Source organism: Esox lucius, chromosome 11 (assembly GCF_011004845.1).
Source record: "Esox lucius isolate fEsoLuc1 chromosome 11, fEsoLuc1.pri, whole genome shotgun sequence".
In the NCBI taxonomy this organism is placed as follows: domain Eukaryota; kingdom Metazoa; phylum Chordata; class Actinopteri; order Esociformes; family Esocidae; genus Esox; species Esox lucius.
The window spans coordinates 21,317,452-21,337,148 of NC_047579.1; the positions used below are offsets into that span (position 1 = coordinate 21,317,452).

The window sequence follows — 19,697 nt, forward strand, 5'->3', positions numbered from 1 at the left end:
TGATTTGCGGATACAAAGACATGACGTAATATGTTGGCTGAAGAGTGTGCTGTTTCCGTTGAAGCCACGCCCCATTGCAAAATATATAATGTTTTTATTGGTGAAAAGACATGCTCCTTCGTTAAGTAGGCGGGTTCACTGGTCTAAAATATCGTATAGGCTGAGAAAGATTAAAAACCGTGTTGCCTACTGGTTAACCTAAGGTAGCAGGCGTTCAAAAGTAATGGTTGTGAGGCTGTTTGATTAATCTTGCCCGGGTATGGGCGTTTTGCACCGGGTGAAAGTTAACTGCATTTGTTTGGGAGCCAGACTGCCTGCTTCTTCCCATTGACATGGGAAATCCTGAACAACTGAATCATTCGGTTTGGTTCTTTTAAACGATTCAGATTTTTTTTTTCGTTTATGCTTCTGTATCATTTCATCTCTATCTCATGATGGGATCATATTATTGACTGGCATTGCAGTCGGTTTCCTCTGACGTTGGCTCCGTTTTCTACAAAGAACACAAGAAAATAGCAGTATTAACAAATTAACCTTATTATCTTCAACAGCAATCACATTAACATGATTAGATATAATTTTAACATAAAGAGGTCAATAACTTGAAGAAGAATGAATAATTAATAAATACTAATAAACATTGTATAAAACAGGGGATCCCAACCAGTGTTATTAAGACCCCTGGGGAAAGATGGTCTATCAACAGGAGCAGGGGCGACTGGTCATTAGGGGCTGTCAACAGAAAGAACTGCAACAAAATTATTTTATTTTTATTTCTCTAAGATTACTTTCTATAATTTATTTTCTATGAATATAGCATCTTCATGAATTGCATATAATTTGTGTTAGGATTTAATTTCATGTTCATTGGTCCCTGCCTTGCTGCTTCAGACTGCATTCTGCCGATTCGAGTTTGCAGTAGTAGGCCATAGGCTAAGTGTGAATGTGGGGCTAGCCCCTCTCTCACAATGCAATGTACATTGTACATGTGACAATATGAATACGCATGCTCAGAATGTTAGTGTGATCAATGTAGATCACACAAATTTGATGCCAAGTGGGGCTGACAGCCGGTAGCCCCACTACAGGGTCATTTCGTATTTCAGACCTGATTGGCTGTCTGTCTGTCTGGCACCAACATTAGTCGGTAAGAAGAGAAAGGAGGGTAGATTGTCTTAGCTAGCTTGTTAGCTTCACAAACACCAGATAATTTAGAAAATGAATAAAGTGGATTTCGTACTCGAGCAACGGTTTGAAACCCTTAATTTGGAGGAGAAACTGCTGGTAAAAGTAACCACAGGTTCAACATGGAGTGGTTTTTGAAGAAAAAGTGGCTAATGGTTAGCATACAAAAGAAGGCACTCTTCTGTTTTCCATGTCTGCTATTTGGTGGAGATGGTACTTGGTCGAGGATGGGTTACAAAGATTTGAAACATCTTTCTGAGAGGATTGCAAAACATGAGAGCAACGGGAGTCATCTGGACAATGCAGTGAAATTGGGCTTACTTGGAAGGGTAAATGTTGCAGCCCAAGTTGACAGTGCATACAGGCACTCCATTGAGCAGCATAACAAACAGGTGGAGGAAAACAGGTACGTTCTCAGTCAGATCATTACATGTATTTTCGAGACTATGTGTGAGGGCGAGACTTCAGAGGCACTATGACGCTCAGCCCATCTTCAAAGGGACATCTAGCACTGTACAAAACTAACTGTTAGACTGTATGTATGAAGTGTATTGGGAGGAGAAAGCCAAGCGAGTGGACAAGACATCATTTGTTGCCACACAGGCAGATGAGACAACTGATGTCTTCTGTAAATCACAAATGGTGGTTGTGTTGCAATACATGTTGTCTGACAATACAGTGACAAAGAGGTTTTTGGAGTTTGTGGAAGTCAAAGATAAAACTGGACTCGGCCTCTCTAATAGCATCAAGGGTGTGCTGGAACCACTGAAGTGGGAAGAAAAGCTGATTGCTCAGATTTAGGATGGTGAAATGAAAGAGACATACCCACATGCCCAGTTTGTTCACTGCTATGCTCACCAGCTGAACCTGACCTTGCAGCAACTTTGTTCAGCAAGGATGAACATCCTGAAGGTGTTTTTTGCAGATTTAACTGCTTTTGCCACCTTTTTCTCTGATGCTCCAAAACGTGTTGAGGCACTTGCTGATGCAACACAGAGACGCATTCCAAGCCCACTCGCTGTACAATGGAACTTTAAGAGTATAACTGTCAATGCAGTTTGGGAAAACCGCACTGCGCTGCTCCTGTGTATGGAGGACATACGCAAACAACCAGGATGGGATGAGGCCACCTTAGTGAGGCATACGGCCTGTCAAAAAAACTCTGGGACCAAGGCTTACTGCAGCTTCCTTATGCCAGAAGTTGATGTTTTATACAACACTCTGCAAAAACTGAGCATCGATGCATCTGGGATTAGCAGTGCACTCACCTGTTTCAAGGAGAATTTCCAGAATATGCAGAAGCAAACGGATGAATGGGCTGCCACCGTTCACAATGGAATAGACGAGCCAGGCCGACGAGTAACCAACACAGCGCCGGTGATGAAGGAGGCATGCGACACAGTCATCTCCCAGGTGGAGCAGAGGTTTTCTCAAAGTGACCACCTGATCGGTGCCAAGCTGGTTGACAGCTCGCTCTTCCCACAATTTGTCCTGTCATTCCCTACATCTGAGCTTGACTGTGCGGTGAAACTATGGCCTCTAGGAAACGAAGATAGAGCTGAGTCTGAGCTGACCACTCTGTACTGCCACACTGAGCTTCACACTGGTAAGACGGCCCTGTCTCTGTTAAGATCCATCCATGAGAACAACCTAGGGAAGGCTTTTGCTGAGACGTCACTGAAAATTATCATAACAACACTTATGACGACATCAGAGTCAGAGAGGGACTTTTCCACCTTGAAGAGGGTAAAAACCTTCACTTGCAATACCATGGGACAGCCGCAACTCAACACATTGGCCATGTTGTCCATCAAAGCCAGCTGTTTCAGCAGCTAAATGACTTCATTCCCAAAGTCATCGAAAAGTTTGCCCAGAGGAAGAAACGCCATGCCACCTTTCTCTTCAAGTGAGCCCTCAGCCTTGGTGAATGAAAGCATATTTTATCATCCCGCTTTGTGGTGCTGGTCCATGCATTGGTCATATTTTTGTGCTGGATCGATTGATATAGATGTTGACGAGTGTCAGTGTGTCCATACTTATCTATTAAGGTTGTTGTCATAGAATGGATCTGTATCCCTAAAAAGTTGTCTTTCCGCTTCGTTGTGGCCTTCAGTGGTGATGAGCTCATTGCTGTTCGCGTATGGCCCTGTAGGCACATTGGTGCTGAACTTGGTTGCATTCCTAATTTAGGTTTGTAAATGTGACAGTGGTAATTTTACATGTGTGTGTAAGAGAAGGAGAGCAATTACACAATAAGGTCTCTCTCTCTCTCTCTCTCCAGTTGTGTACTACAACACCTGGTAGAAGCACGCCACTCTGTTTGTTGATGTGTTAAATAAACACATCAGTAGCAAGAGGGAGTTTTGTAGCTTTACTGGTATGTGTCCTATATTTTGAAATGGTTTGTGCCCCACCAATTTTTTACATATAAAAACGCCACTGAACAGGAGGTACTTGAGAAGACTCATGAGACCGTAAGCTTACACATGCACGTGTGGGAACATCAGGTAATCCATGACAAAACAAATGTAGGTTGTACAACAGCCGCAATAGATTAGAAAACACTGTTTTAAGGGAGTTCCGGACTACAGTAGATGTCCTTTAGCCGGACTGAAGCTATTTAATCTAGATTCATAGTTTGTAAAAGGAAAGTAAAAAATAAAAATAAATTATGTAATATATTTTCTTCCACGGTTTTGTATTTATGATTTGAATAATTCAAAGAATCGTTATTGTATTCCAACTTGAACGGCAGCCTAACTTAGCTTTGATGTTTCTTGAACGCAAGCTTTCTGGTTCGAAACATTTATGAACTTGAACAGTGATGCAATAGACTACATTCACGGAAAAAGTAGGAACTGTTTGCTAAATCATCCCGGGGTGTACCGGGCTATGTACCGTCACGTAATCGGGCTGAGACTATCTGAGGGAGGAGCACCCTTCTCATATTGAATGCGCTGCAGTATCATACCATCAACAAGGCAGCATGGTGCATCATCGAGAAACGTAAACCATCTCTTTTCCATGTAATGTTTAAATTAGCAAATTAGTTGATTCGGAACGCAGATAAAACGTATTTTTAAAATCACAATAATCACGGTGACATCACGTTGATGTAATAAAAAAGGATCCTGTCATTTACGTGTTATATGTCACTTTGGATTTTAACACAGAATTATATTACACAATTCCGGGGCGTTACTGTGGGGCTTTCTTGATGTCATGCTACTCCTATTTTATCGACGAAGAGCAGCAGTCAGAATACATTTCGGTGACCAAAAATCATTTTGACAAATTCTTCCAATCATACTCTAAGTAAACTCTTTGATATTTCTCAACCGGTTATTTCCAATTTAACTAATTTGTTATTTATTTAAAAAACAGCCTACATAATCTGATAGCTAGTTTGATGGTATGAAGGTAGAAAGTGACATTTCCAAAGATTACAGCTAGAATTTCAATAAATCAGTCAGGTGACATAGCAATTTTTTTTGGCCGGTTTTAACTGCAGCTATAAGTACTGTAGCTAGATTAACTTTTCAGCGTTTCAATAAAATAAAAATAATATAATACTAAGGCAATTGATGCATAATTCTGAAAATTATTTGGATATGGTTAAGGTACTAAACTCAGGTACAGATCTCTAGTGTATCACTGAATCACTCGAGTACAGCTGCTCCTCTTGTGTTCAGAAATATGACAGGAAACTTTCAAACTATGTGTATATCGTCACAATGAAAGAATTCACATTTAATATGTAGGCTTTTTGAAGAATATAACTAATGGTTCCTTAGCTTACTTTCTTAACCCCATCATAAGAACCCCAAATAACCAATTTTTCTGATGCCCTGTTTAACCTTATGAGGACATGAGCCTATGGACCACACCTCAGGACAACCTGGGCCAAATGACTACTAGCTGTCCCTGTCCAAGGTCCTCCTGATTGTATTGCAAATCAAGTTGCTGCCTAATGATTCCTTTCACTGACCACCAGATTGCCCCTGTTCCTGTCTGCCTGGTTCTGCAGTTGATCTGGATTCTGTTGAAGCACTCTGGACACAGCCCATGCATTTATAGACCTGCTGGTCATCTGAACAGGCAAAAACATTAACGTGTTCCAAAAGATCAGGTACTCTTATAATCTTTGTTCAAAAGGTTTTGTACTCTTATAGTCTTTGTCCAAAAGGCCAGGTACTCTTATAATCGTCACCTGGCACAACCAGAAGAGGACTGGCCACCACTCAGAGTATGGCTCCTCTCTAGGTTTTTTCCCTACTAGAATTTTCCTAGCCAATGCGCATCAGTTATTGTTATCATTTAAATCACCTTGTGAAAACTGATGATGTAAACAGGGCTTTATAAACTTAATGTGTGTGAATTTTGAAATAATGGTAACAGTAAAATAATTATAATGAATTCGTTCTATATAGCTAACCCATGGTACAGCGGCCTATGGCCTGTCCCATCATGGGATGAAAGTGAGGAAAGAGGAGCACACTACTCAAATCAAACAGGAATGAATAGGGCAGCATGGTGCATTATCCACAAACATATCTCATATCTCTTTTCCATCAAATATGTTTGAAATGTCAAACTACATGCAATTTGGAACATGTTTTTATCAGAAGCAATCACATTGACTAGTAAAATCAAAGAATCCTACTCATTACTCCACATGCTAATTCTGTCCCTTTTGTTGAGAGAATTAGAATTGCTTCGGGCACCTGGCTTGGTTGGCCTTTCGGTTCCAAAATGAACGTAATCATCCGCTGCAAAACACATCGATGACAGGCACAGACCTTTGAGTCTTTCAACATGGTTGCTCTGTGGAAGTGCAATGTATCTTAATCTGTGAAAACAAGAAGTTTGGGCGTCTGTAGAGACATCCCCACACCTCCCCTTTTATCAGTTTTTCTCCTCCTCCCATACTCTGTTGTGTTGTTTCTTCACCCATCTGCTTGTGTGGATAATCTCAATCTCCCTCACCCCCTCTTCACTATGTTAGCATGTCTAGACATTGTGTGTAGTTCAGCGCTGAGCTTTAACACTATACTCCTTTCCAGTACTCTGTGTCTTAACCAAGGGCTGGAGTTTGCTAATCAGACATCAGTTCCAATAGATGCAGGAAGTACACACTACGAATGCTTCAGGAATGTGTGCAGTCCAACAACAACCTGGATTCTGTGGAGCCAATCAAGGCAAACACACACACATGCTCTCATAAACCAGTACAAATATGAATACACTCTCCCTCCTTTCTTTGGTCAACTCTCCCATCAAAAGATAGGTAAATCTGGTATCTGGAAGGTCATTGAAAATGCTGCCAAATTTGTGACCTATTATCCTAAAACACCATCAGATGGGCTCTCCATCATCTTTGTCAATTAGTCCTGTTCAGAGGTATGCGAGACCGAACCCTTGGGTCAAACTAAAGCCCCCCCCCCCCCCCCACACACCTAGACCTTACTACAGCAACCCCACTCCCCTGGTCCTCTAGACACCAACTCCTGGGTCAAACTACAGTCTGGTATTTAGTCACACAAACAAACCCCCAGTATAGCTACCTTTGATTCAACATATCAACATATCACAATTACAATAATAAACATCATTCAAGTTGTTTCCTAATAATCCCCCCAACCCAAATGGAAACAAAATGGAATCTATATGAACCTGGACCATTTTAAAATTCTAAATTATATTCATCCTTGTAATCAGTGCATGCACACCACCATTTGCTCATGTGCCAGTTTTAGTGCATGTTGCTTGTATTAGCTCCCCATCTAGTGTTTTTAGGATGTACTGCACACACACACAAGTTAGTTTGCCAAGCTGAAGTTTTCATACAAAAAAATTCTAAGCAATAGATTATAGCTGATATGTGTAGATCTGGTAAAAAATAAATAAAAACTAGGTGTGTAAACTGTGATTGTAGTTGTAAAAAAGAAAAACATGGATAAACTGTGATGGTACATCTAGGTGAAAAAAATGATGCTCCATATACTTTCAAATGCAATACATTGCTAACGTATGGAATTTTTAACAGTTCAGCTGGACCTATGTACTGTGGCACTCCAAAGTATTCACCCCCTTGGACTTCTCAAAATGTTATTGGGTTGCAACACAAAATGTTTACTAAAATGAAAATAGTTTTTGCCACTTATCAATACTTAAAAAGTTAATGTCAAAGTGAAAAATTAAATCAGCAAATGATTTTGAATTCATCAGAAATATAAAAACAAAATAATAGATTGCATAAGTATTCGCTCCCTTTAGTCAACATGTGGTAGAGGCACATTTGGCAATTACAGCCCTGAGATGATTTGGATGTTTCTACCGGATTTGCAAACCTGCACACATACATTTTTGTCCTTTTTTAGCAAAATATTGCACAACCCATAACCAGAGTTGGATATGGATCTTTTGTGAACAGCACTTTTCAAAATTTCCTACATACCCTCAATTGGATTGAAGACTGCATATGCTGGCTCTCATATGAACATGACTACCTAACCATACCCAGCTTTCCTATTGGCTAATACATCCCTTGTACTTCCCTGCTTGTACCAGTCATTCTGTTCCCCCGGTAAGCGATATGAAGGAATTTATGGTCTGAATCATAAAATGCTGCTTTCAAAAGATGAGTGAACGTATGTCTGTATAGGGTTTAATAGACAAAGCCATATAAATACAATATGCATAAAGGACAGGCAATGAAATATACAGGTCAAAGCAATTTGCTCTTTCAGCAGACAAGAATTCAGTAATCTCCCAGTCCTTTTACAGTTGTTAGGCCTTGAACGGAACAGAGTGTAACAGCAACATTGAGGTTTACTTAGTGAGTTTTAATAAGTTTTCCCAAAGTACTCGTGACATCTGCCCATACCGGAGATGTGCGAGGACTCTGAAAATGTGGTAGCAGTTTTGGCATACTTACCTAGTAAACACTAATGAAGAAAGTAATTAAAAAAATACAATTAAGCAGGTCGGTCAACTCACATAGTAGAATAAATGTAAAATAAAGAAATGAAAACATAGCTAAGTCATACATTAAACTAGCACAATAATACGTTATTTATGAAGCATGTGACTACACCCTCTGGCCTTAAAAAATATCAAACATCTTGGAACACATTTGTTGTTTCTGCACTTTGCCTTTGTTGGGCAGTATCGCACTGCTGTCCCCTACGCGACATCTCTGGTTTATTTGTCAAGGAACAGAGTGAAAATGGGCAAGGATAAACAGGATGAGGAATCTTTGGTGTGTTATATAATCCATTAATGAATTACTACACTGACACGGTTGCTCAGCTGAAGATTGCAAACCCAAGCCCCCCTGAACTAGCATAGGGTTGAACATGATTACCACCGCAAACACCACCAACAAAGGATTCACTCAGATTTCTTCTGCATTTCCCTCAGTTAACAGAACACAACTTCCACGTGTCCTTTCTTCCTTTGAACAGCATACCACCACCATACCACCTGTCTAGGATGTCTGCAAAAGGCTTTAAACAATCAAGGTCTGAAAAGTACCGTGCCCAAAACTAATCCCAAAGCGGCAATGGAAAATGTTGCCCTGTGAGGTCAGTACTCCCCAGGTTATGTTCTTAACTTTTCTTTTCAGGAAGACCTAATTCCTAAGTAGTGTACATAAATAATAGTCATCTCCAAATACCAACATTCCCATGTAGAACAGCTTCGAATAGGTACCAATGACATGTTTCTTAATGAGAAGAAATGTAGAAGTGATTCCCACCCTTTGGACTACAGCCTGTCTTCGCCAACTGTATCCACCTTTCAGTGATGTCAAAGGTCAGTGTGCTGGTCCAATAGGATATGCGCTGGATTAATATTGTCATAGTCCATGTTTAAAATAAAGAGGGTGGGATATATTTTGGATCAAGGTCGGCAAGAGGAAAGGATCCAAATTACTTTGAAAGAGGGTTTATTACTCGGGCACGGACAGCAGGAGCATCAAAAAGGAACTGTGACTAAAGTTAAATTGGCATTTAGATCTATGGGACAGACTGTAAATAGGATGAGACCGTAAATAGGATCAGAAACTGTGGTTGACATTGTACATTCAGTGCCCGTGATGCTCGTGCATTACTGTGATACGTAAGGAAAAACAGAAGAGCAGTTTCACATCATTGCATTCGGTTTTTATTTGCATTTTATGCAGCATCCCAACTGTTTTGGAAACCGGGTTGTGTGATGGATCAGATATTTATAACGTTATCCCCACGCCCATTTGGTTCAGGTTGTGTTTTGAGGAGAGATTCTGCATTTAGCAAAAGTTGTTTTTGACATACTTATTGACAAGCAAACACTTAAGAGCTTAATGGTTATTTGATAGTTAATTGAACTCATAGTTCATTGAATTCAAGGGAAACTACGAGGGTTGTGCATATACTTTAAGAAATGTAGGTTGGGATAGGCTAAAATGTTAAATAAAGTTAGTTTAGATTTATTTAGAACAGTTCAGCAGATACAGTTTTAGGATGTAATGATTCTAATTATGCAAATTTGACTAATTAATGTAGTCATAGTCAATACACATTTAGTTAATTCAGATTGGGATAAATCATGTGAAACAGTGTTGGTTGGGACTCTAGCTTAAATGGTTTAAGAGATAATGTTTTGGAGTTAATAAACACTTATTATGTAGATACATCTAATTAATATATGGTCAAAGTTAAAAGAAACATTTTAATTCTAAGTGGGGTGACTGCAAAAATGTGAAACAAAATTGGTTTGGTCTCTAGCTTGAATGGATCAAGAGTAACATTGTGGGTTAACAGTAACTATGCACATTAGGCCCATTAATAGTAATAGTGGAAACGCGTTTAATCGTATTAATTTCAGACAGTCTAAGTTGGTTTTGTTCCTCTTGCTTAAACAGTTCAAGAGATAATAAAAAAAAAACATAATATCGACAATCCAAATAGAAGCAACTGAAGATGGACCAGTCTGAACATATTGTGGCACCTCCGGCCGGGATGCTGAATCAGGAGGCGGAGTCAGAGGTAGAGAGCACTGGGTAGAATGTATTAACCTAAACACAGACAGCTGTTGCCCACTGTCTACGCCAGACCTGGGCAAGATAAAGCCACAGGGCCGGATCCGGCCCGTTGAGTCATTCTATACGGCCCGCGATACATCTTAAACTTTAATTAGAAAATAAAAAAATAAATATGCAACAGTAAATAATACAAAATAAAAAATACCTGACGAGGTACGCAGATTATATTACTTAATTTTTGCATACTGTTATGTATTTATTTTCAAATTAAAAGTCCCGTGGCACTCCCAGTAATAAGTACAGCAGTATCATGCTGTCTGTTTAAAATACATTTTAGTTGAAACAAGGTATTTGCGTTGCTATGATACGTAGGGACCAGCACCTCAATCCACGCGCGGAAGTTATCATTTGTACGTACTATACGCAATTGATGGCTAGCGATCTCTGGCAATGAGCCTAAAAAAAGTTGATAACGAAAGCAGGGTATTTAAAAAACTATTGACAGGAAAATATTTATTTGCAGATGTCACAGGAAAAGCAACTTGCTTACGTCACAGTTTTTAAAGAGTACAATTTGCAGAGGCACTTCCAGAGCAAGCATGCAGCGAAATACAAAAACTGTCAACCCATGCTACAATTAAACAAGTCTAAGAGCAGATGCAGCCTCACTGATGAACATCTTGCAGCAGTACCGCACACTGCTTCAATAGAACCGCACACTGCTTCAACAGTCTGCTTCAACCTGACTTCACCTCACTTGTCAACGCCCATTAGTGGCTCTCCTGTTCATATTGAGTGAGTAGCCCTAAAAGTTGATTTCTTGGGTCTGGGCTGCTGGAATCGCTGTCGTTAAAAGAACGTAGTACAAAAAAGATATTGTATGAAGTTAGATGACGGCAATTATACCAACATTTGCTTTGAGTGAAAGTCTTCAGAAGTGATTTCATATGTCTGCCCTAATAACTATTATACCTATATAACTGTTATAAACTATACCTTATGTAATGTAGCTTACTCTGTTGAGTTGAAATTTAAGTTTTAAGCCAAATATATGTTGCAACATTTCTGTTGAGTAATAACCCTAAAAAGGGATTTTTTAGGTCTTTGCCTGCCATAATAGCAGTTGTTAAAAGAAAATAATAATAATTAAAAAAAAATTGTTAAAGTAAATTAAGTTCAATTATGAAAACGGTGTTGCATGGAAAATAAATATGCATAAATATAATACGCAAGTTAACAGAGTTAGCTATGTTGTGTGTTTTTTAGGCATGTTAGTTAAAAAAGTAATCTGGCCCACGATGCTCTCTGGCATTTTCAGTGTGGCCGCCCAGTGAAAAATATTGCCCACCCCCTGGTCTACGCCCTAAACCTAACAGCAGACATATAATAGACACACCAACTCGCTCTAAGAATGGTAGGACCATAACTAACTCGCAGGTTATCTCACAGGTACACGGTTCTCCGTCACACCCATAGAGCCCTATGCCCACAAAACCCCCACCCACACTGCTCAGAAAACATGTACGTAATCATCACAATAAAACACCAAGTCAATTAAAATTCAGGGATATCAATATATTCAGATCAGAAGCATAAGCAATTGTGAGTCAATTTCACCTGTTTTTGTGCAAATGAAAGTGACAACGTGCCCTGGAGAGGCAACAGCAAGACAACTCTCAAAAGGTGAATGGTTTTGCAGGTGGTGGCCACAGAAAATTGCTCTGTCCTTATCCATCCTGACTGATTCTTCTCTAGTTTTGCATTTTCCTAGTGTCCTTTTCACTACTGGTAGCATGATGCAGTACCTGCAGCCCATTCAGGTTGCACAGGTAGTCCAGCTCCTCCAGGATGGCAAGAAGGTGCCGTCGTAAGTAGGTTTGTCGTCGCAAGAAGGTTTGCTGTGTCTCCCAGTACAAGTCTCAAGACCCTGGAGGAGATACCAGGAGATGAGCCAATACACGAGAAAAGCTGGACAGGACCATAGAAGGGCATCAACCCAGCAGCAGGACCGGTATCTGCTCCTTTGTGTAAGGAGGAACAGGAGGAGCACTGCCAGAGCCCTACACAATAACCTACAGTGGGCTACTGGTGTGCATGTTTCTGACCAAACTGTAAGAAACAGACTCCATGAGGCTAGCATAATGGCCCGACGTCCTGTAGCGGGACCTGTGCTCACAATCGAACCTTTTGTTGACAGAACCTCTGGGTTGTTATGTATCGGTGCACCCGATGCCGCCAAGTTGTGCCACAGACTGTCCAGGAGCTCACTGATGCCCTGATCCAGGTCTGGGAGGAGATCCCCCAGGACACCCTCCACCGTCTCATCAGGAATATGCCCAGACATAGTCGGGAGTGCATACAGGCACGTGGGGGCCATACACATGAGCTGCCGTGAGAAAATTCACAAAATTTAGAATAGCCTGTGCTTTCAATTGTTTACTTAGATTTTCGGTGTGAGTTTGAATCCAGCCCTCAATCGGAAGGTGATTTTGGATTTGATTGACCATTGTTACGTCCTTTTCTTCTCAACATATTACACAATGTACAGTAAAGATTTTGATCTTTAATATATTTCCTTCATCAAGTCCCGATGTGTGATTTGAGTGTTTTAAATGGCCCGGGGAACCCTAGACACACCCCTGCTGTCCCAACAAGCCCCTAGAGCTGCCACCTCACCATGGGACGTCCCACCCAGATAAACAGCTTTGACAAACTGGAAGACCACACCCTGTTAATGAGGACAGCACTTAAAAGAATGTGCTTTACAAAAATACATGAACACCTGAGAACAGCATTTAGGAAGGCTCTGTATAAAAATACAGGGTCGCCACAATATCAACACTCGTTAGGAGCTTGAAAAGTATAGGAGGGGATATTTCTAGAATGTTCAGCCATGTCGCTAATCAAGGCTAAGGTACCTTTTTACAGATTAGATAGCTAAACATATGCACAGCATTATTTCAGGTGTCTCACAAAGTTAGATGTTGTGGCCTTCGCATCAGTAATTTTAGTATTTGCATGTTTTGCATACTACTCTCATTTTCCTCCCCATCAACATATTCCTTGAATCCAAATGAAACGACTTTCATGACCGATCCAGATGCAATGATATCTAGTTCTCATTCATGCCTGAATTGACAACCTAACATTGCCAGCTGAACGCTAGATCCTAGAGTTTGAATGACACTGAGAAAGTCCAGTTAGAATATTGTTGTGTTGTCCCACCCCCAGCCACTGGATGCGTGTTGAGAACATAGACCACTTGGTCTATGATTGTGGGGGGCTTCGCAAACAGACTGAGGTGAGAGAGGAGAGGAAAGTGCTGGAAAAATCTAGACAAATCCCTCAAGTCATACAGCTCAAGTCCAGGTTAAGACATAAGTAATAGATGGGTATGGGCTGAAATATGTGCCACCAGAAACTGAATTTGAATTATTTATATTTGAATTTGAATTGCTAAACTTGAATAATTGCATTGAAAAACTGAATTTAATCTGTGTATCATTCGTTCTTTTCATATTCAATTGAGATTTCAAAATCGGAAAATGAAAAAATGGTTCCTTATTTCGTTATTCGTTTACGAATCTGATACCAAAAAACGAATAACGAGTAATTTCTCGTACTTTCGATTTAATGCTCAGATCAAAAATAGGAAATTAGGAAACGGGCCACAGACCGATTTTGATTTTGATATTTAATTTGTTCGATTTGTGTGAACCGGAAGTTACGGTCTTCTTCGTGTGTTGCACTTGGAAGTTTCCAAGTTTTTTTTATATACTGTCTATGGACGTTTCCCGCAATTTGGAAAACAGTTAGACGAGGCCTGGAAAACATCAATTATGCAGTGATTGTAAGTTAATGACTCAGTATTTCTTAAGTAATTTCGTATTGACACCATGGCCGCACTGGAACCATATGCTGATTTAATTAAAGATTTATTTGAAACTGGCAAGACACATGTAGAGATTTCCACAACGCTGCAGCAGATGGGTGTCCAGCGATGTTCTGAAATAAGTGTGAGAAGATTCTGTGTTCAGCACAACCTTAAGCGAAAAAGACATGTATCGGACACAGAACTGGAGAGGGCTGTGGTTGGATCAATATATGAAGTAAGTTTTTTTTTTTAGGTTTTCACATTTTATATCCTGCCCGTCTTTCAAATGTTGTAGCGAATAACTGTATTTTTCTTAACAGACGGGCCCATCTTATGGCCGCAAGTTCATGACTGGATATCTGTCTTCAATGGGAGTGCATGCAGGAGAATGTCGAGTTGGGAAAATCCTCAGAGAGATTCATCAGCCATACCACGAATTCCGACGTCATGCAAGTTATATGCTAAGAATGAAGTAGGCCTACAGTACATGATGTTGCATGCATATAAGAATTTCTTTGATGTAGAAATGGTTCGTGAATATTCTGGGCTCAAAATATAAAACATGTCTTCAGGGTGCTCGTAATCTAAATCCCATCCCGTATCATGCGGAATATATGGGCCATAAAATTCACATGGACCAAAACGAGAAGCTTGTGATGTTTGGAGTGACACACGTCGTGGCAGTTGATGGCTACAGCGGCAAAATTGTTGCCAATGCCACCATGCCAGTGAAAAACAACCTTGTGATTTATGAGGAAGTTTACAGGTACAGTAAATACATTTAGAACCAATGTTTTTGTCATAATATTTTCTGTGCAATGTATATTCTCTTTTCATTGGATGTAATTTTCTTATTGGATCAGTTAAGCTCAGTGCAGCCCTTTGCACATGTACACATTGTTTTATCTCAGATCTGCAGTGGTTAACCATGGGATGTGGGACCAACTCAGGGTCGACCATGGCAGGGAGTTTTACATGTGCTTGTACATGCAAGAGATGCTGTCAAGACATAGACACAACCCTAGCAGGCCACCATACCTTCAAACAACATCAACAAGGGTGAGGTTTTTGTAATACGGACTAACAGTACAACTAATATAATCAAATGCTTTTTTTATTCTAACAAATAAGGAGTGAAAGCATTTAAAATTGGAATTAATTTCCCAAACTAATCTATTACATTTTCATTCCATCTGAAATCGTGTTTTGTGTTCAACAGAATCTTCGAGTGGAAAGGATTTGGCCCGAGGTGAACAATCGCGTTAACTACCCATTGAAACAGGCCCTGGTACACCTGCTGGACCAAGAAGTCCTCAACATGGAGGACAATATGACTAAATTCTGCATTTCAAACCTGACATGTCAATTAAGCCAAATTGGACTAGGCAGAGTGGTGCAATCGTGGAATGCACACAGGATCCCAGGTATGCTAAACTGAATATGTACAACCCTTTGAAGCAGTTATTTTTTCCCACGCCAACCACATACAGCATAAATGGCATTGCTTTGTTAGTTATTTGTTTCCTTGTTTTAGGACGTGGGATACCCAATGAACTTGCAGCAGGTGGCTGTCCAGCTAAAATCTCTGAAGAGCTGCTGCCCAATGCCTCTGTTGTGGCAAACATGTATGAGCAAGAGTTTGGATCCTCGCTAACTTAGGTGTCAGTTTTTGGAACTGACCCATTTTCATCTGAGGAGGATAGATGTCATGCAGAACAAGACTTTGCAGAAAACTACCCTGACATCTCTCTTCTTTTTAATCATGTGGTAAATAATGACTATACACCTTTCCAAGATGCCTTGTTGTACCTCATAAATGTCACCCAAAGATATGTCTGAAAACAGTAACTGAAATGCAGTGGTGTTGTTAAGTAGCTAGGAAAACAGACTGTGTTATGCTCTTTGACAGTCACCCGTTTACTTCCTCTGAACAAGATGAAACTCTCCATGATGGTTTTGAAGGCTAACGTTTGGTTAAACTCTAAACTGAAGAAATGAATCAAGCTAACGAGACAATAACTTCCGGTTCACACAAATCGGACAAATTAAATATCAAAATCTAAATCGGTCCGTGGCCCGTTATTTCATTTCCTATTTTTGATCTGAGCATTAAATCGAAAGTACGAAAAATGACCCGTTATTCGTTTTTTGGTATCAGATTCGTAAACGAATAACGAAATAACGAACCATTTTTTCATTTTCCGTTTTGGAATCTCAATTGAATATGAAAAGAACGAATGATACACGGATTGAATTTGAATCACATAATTTGAAATTGTATTGTTTAATTTGAATAATTGCATTGAAAAACTGAATCTGAATTTTATAATTTGAAATTGAATTTATTCGTTTGGATCCGAAGTCCAATAAAATGTGATCCTCACTGAAAATTAAACTCTCTATATATCTTCACATTCACTTCTCACAATTCAGATTCAGTTCTCAAATTCAATTTCAAGTTACTGAGACAGACATCCGGGTAGTTGGAGGATGAAGGAAGAGCAATCGAGCGCAGATCGATAGATAGCGTTCATTGGCGCATAAGACTCCTCTTGGGCAAATCAGCACATACGTTTTGGAGCATAGTACATGAAACAAGGAAGAAGCTCTTGCTTTGCCAGTGGCCGGCCTTGACCCAGAACGCCCAGACTGGTGTGACCACCATGGATTCGCCTGGGACAAATACGGTAATTACAATTTAACATATCTACGATCTTTTGTTTAATTGTCGTTAATGTTATAGCTGTTTTGTAGAAACGTTTCGTTTAGTCCGCGAGCATACACAAATCATGTTTACAATTACATTAGACGACTAGCTAGCACCATTGTTCTATATTTATGACTAGCACGATAGCATTGTTTCAGCTATTATTTTAGCAACGCAGCAAGGAGCGCTGGAGCTAGTCTACAAACAGCAGTGCGTACAATAACATTTTTTTCAAAAAAAAGTTTTACTGTCAGTGAATAGCACCGAGTGAAAGTCAATGATTTCTTTATATCTAGTGACAGTGATCATGTCGTTAGCTCAGATAAGTACCGGTTAACTTAGTAAGAAGATCTAGAAATAGAAGGCATCGTGCTAGCTAACTTGCCAGTCCCACCTGTGACTTAAAACAACCCAGCTGTTCTTTTGGAGATACATTTTTGACCAACTTATGCTGTGATCTGCACAAAGTTGAGCAAGGTGAAACTTAACGTTATAGTGATTATGGGCATGATCCAACCAGTTACAAATTAGTTTTTACTGTTAACATGGTATAGGAAACCTATCTGGCAATATTGTAACATTCATAACTAGTTGGCTTGTAGTCACATAACAAATATAATTGGTTTGCTACTATTCCTTAATTTTGGTGGTTCCTCATCCATCGCCTCCATCACATTTGATATCAACTTGACATGAAATCCATAGCAATCAGTGATGATTGAATCTGTTTATGATAAAGCAATTACATTTCTTTGCAATGAAAACCTACTACTTTCAACCACTTCTAGATTATGTTACCAGCTACCTCTCTGTAGCTCACATCTCCTATTTGGAATATTATTAGTCCCACAATAAATATTAATAATAATATCCTACTATTAATGTATGAAATGATGTCATCTAATACATAGTATGTCAGTGATATCCGTAAAGAATAGCTACAGCTGATGAAATGGGTTGCATTACTAGATGATGTATGTTAACAATTCATTAATACTATCTTCTGTTGGTTTTAGGGAATCCAAATTGAGGATTTTGATTGGGAGAGCTCAGGGCTCTCTCATAACTCTGCCAACACAGGTGTTACCGTGCCAGAAATGGAATGTCCATTGAAGACCGAGAACTCTACGCCTTGCCATTGATCCCCTTTCTCATTCAAATAGTTTTGGAAAATATATTTATTTGACCACAATCGCACATGCCTTGTACCTACTTCACCATCATTGACAGTCATGCCTGTGCCAATCAGAGGACTAAAGGCTTTTAATAATTAATGATTGCTTAAGTCCAGTCTAGGACCCCATGTATCCAGGCACCTTTTAGTCCACCAAATTTTTTAAATCGGACTTCTGTCTCGCTGACACAACCACAGGGAAGTGGGAAAGAACATATTGAAGGACATCTTCTCTGACAAACATTGTAATGGTGCGATGCACATATGGAAATGCTTTTTGTGGTGTAACATTCAATGTGGCTAACAATGATTTTTGATCTAAAATATCAAATCAATTAGCCATGCACACTGGGTCATTTAATACACCCATGAACAGTGAATTGGGTTAACATATACGAACTGGATTTGACAAAAAATGAAATAAAAGACTGCACAAATATCTTATCTATTACTATTTGAGTCTGAATGTACAGGTGCTGGTCATAAAATTAGAATATCATCAAAAAGTTTTTTTTCCCAGTAATTCCATTCAAAAAGTGAACCTTGTATAATGTATACATTCATTCCACACAGACTGATATATTTCATGTATTTCTTTTAATTTTGATGATTATAACCGACAACTAATGTAAATCACAAATTCAGTATCTCAGAAAATTAGAATATTAATTAAGACATAAGAGTATGAACATGAAAAGTATGAGCATGTACAGCACTCAATACTTAGTTGGGGCTCCTTTTGCCTGAATTACTGCAGCAATGCGGCATGGCTTGGAGTCGATCCGTCTGTGGCACTGCTCAGGTGTTATGAGAGCCCAGGTTGCTCTGATAGTGGCCTTCAGCTCTTCTGCATTGTTGGGTCTGGCGTATCACATCTTCCTCTTCACAATACCCAATAGATTTTCTATAGGGTTAAGGTCAGGCGAGTTTGCTGGCCAATTAAGAACAGGGATACCATAGTCCTTAAACCAGGTACTGGTAGCTTTGGCACTGTGTGTAGGTGCCAAGTCCTGTTGGAAAATGAAATCTGCATCTCCATAAAGTTGGTCAGCAGCAGGAAGCATGAAGTGCTCTAAAACCTCCTGGTAGAAGGCTGCGTTGACCTTGGACCTCAGAAAACACAGTGGACCAACACCAGCAGATGACATAGCACCCCAAACCATCACTGACTGTGGACATTTTACACTGGACTTCAAGCAACGTGGATTCTGTGCCTTTCCTCTCTTCTTCCAGACTCTGGGACCTTGATTTCCAAAGGAAATGCAAAATTTACTTTAATCAGAGAACATAACTTTGGACTACTCAGCAGCAGTCCAGTCCTCTCCCAGGCGAGACGCTTCTGACGCTGTGTCTTGTTCAAGAGTGGCTTGACGCTGGGAATGCGACAGCAGAAACCCATGTCTTGCATATGTTTGCGTGGTGGTTCTTGAAGCACTGACTCCAGCTGCAGTCAACTCTTTGTGAATCTCCCCCACATTTTTGAATGGGTTTTGTTTCACAATCCTCTCCAGGGTGCGATTATCCCTATTGCTTATACACTTTTTTTCTACCACATCTTTTCCTTCCCTTTGCCTCTATTAATGTGCTTGGACACAGCTCTGTGAACAGCCAGCCTCTTTAGCAATGAACTTTTGTGTCTTGCCCTCCTTGTGCAAGGTGTCAATGGTCATCTTTTGGACAGCTGTCAAGTCAGCAGTCTTCCCCATGATAGTCTAGTTCTGTAGACTACACA

At 39.9% G+C, this 19,697-nt stretch overlaps 1 protein-coding gene and 1 long non-coding RNA gene across 3 annotated transcripts; both read left to right on the top strand.

Annotated features, from left to right (window-relative positions):
• Positions 1–13,832: 13,832 nt before the first annotated feature.
• Positions 13,833–15,970, top strand: LOC117595272. 2 transcript variants are annotated; one of them, XM_034295360.1, is made up of 6 exons: positions 13,833–14,060; positions 14,164–14,319; positions 14,405–14,850; positions 14,996–15,143; positions 15,304–15,508; positions 15,619–15,970. In XM_034295360.1, the coding sequence occupies exons 3-6, from the start codon at positions 14,699–14,701 to the stop codon at positions 15,741–15,743; spliced, it is 630 nt and encodes a 209-aa protein (XP_034151251.1). In that variant the 5' UTR covers positions 13,833–14,060; positions 14,164–14,319; positions 14,405–14,698; the 3' UTR covers positions 15,744–15,970. The 2 variants fall into 2 exon arrangements, with proteins under 2 accessions (XP_034151251.1, XP_034151250.1); XM_034295359.1 differs by having other exon boundaries at positions 13,833–14,319.
• A 761-nt stretch (positions 15,971–16,731) lies between these two features.
• LOC117595270 lies at positions 16,732–18,404 on the top strand. The gene is made up of 2 exons (XR_004576462.1): positions 16,732–16,771; positions 17,808–18,404. It is a non-coding gene; the product is annotated as an uncharacterized LOC117595270 (long non-coding RNA).
• Positions 18,405–19,697: the final 1,293 nt, after the last annotated feature.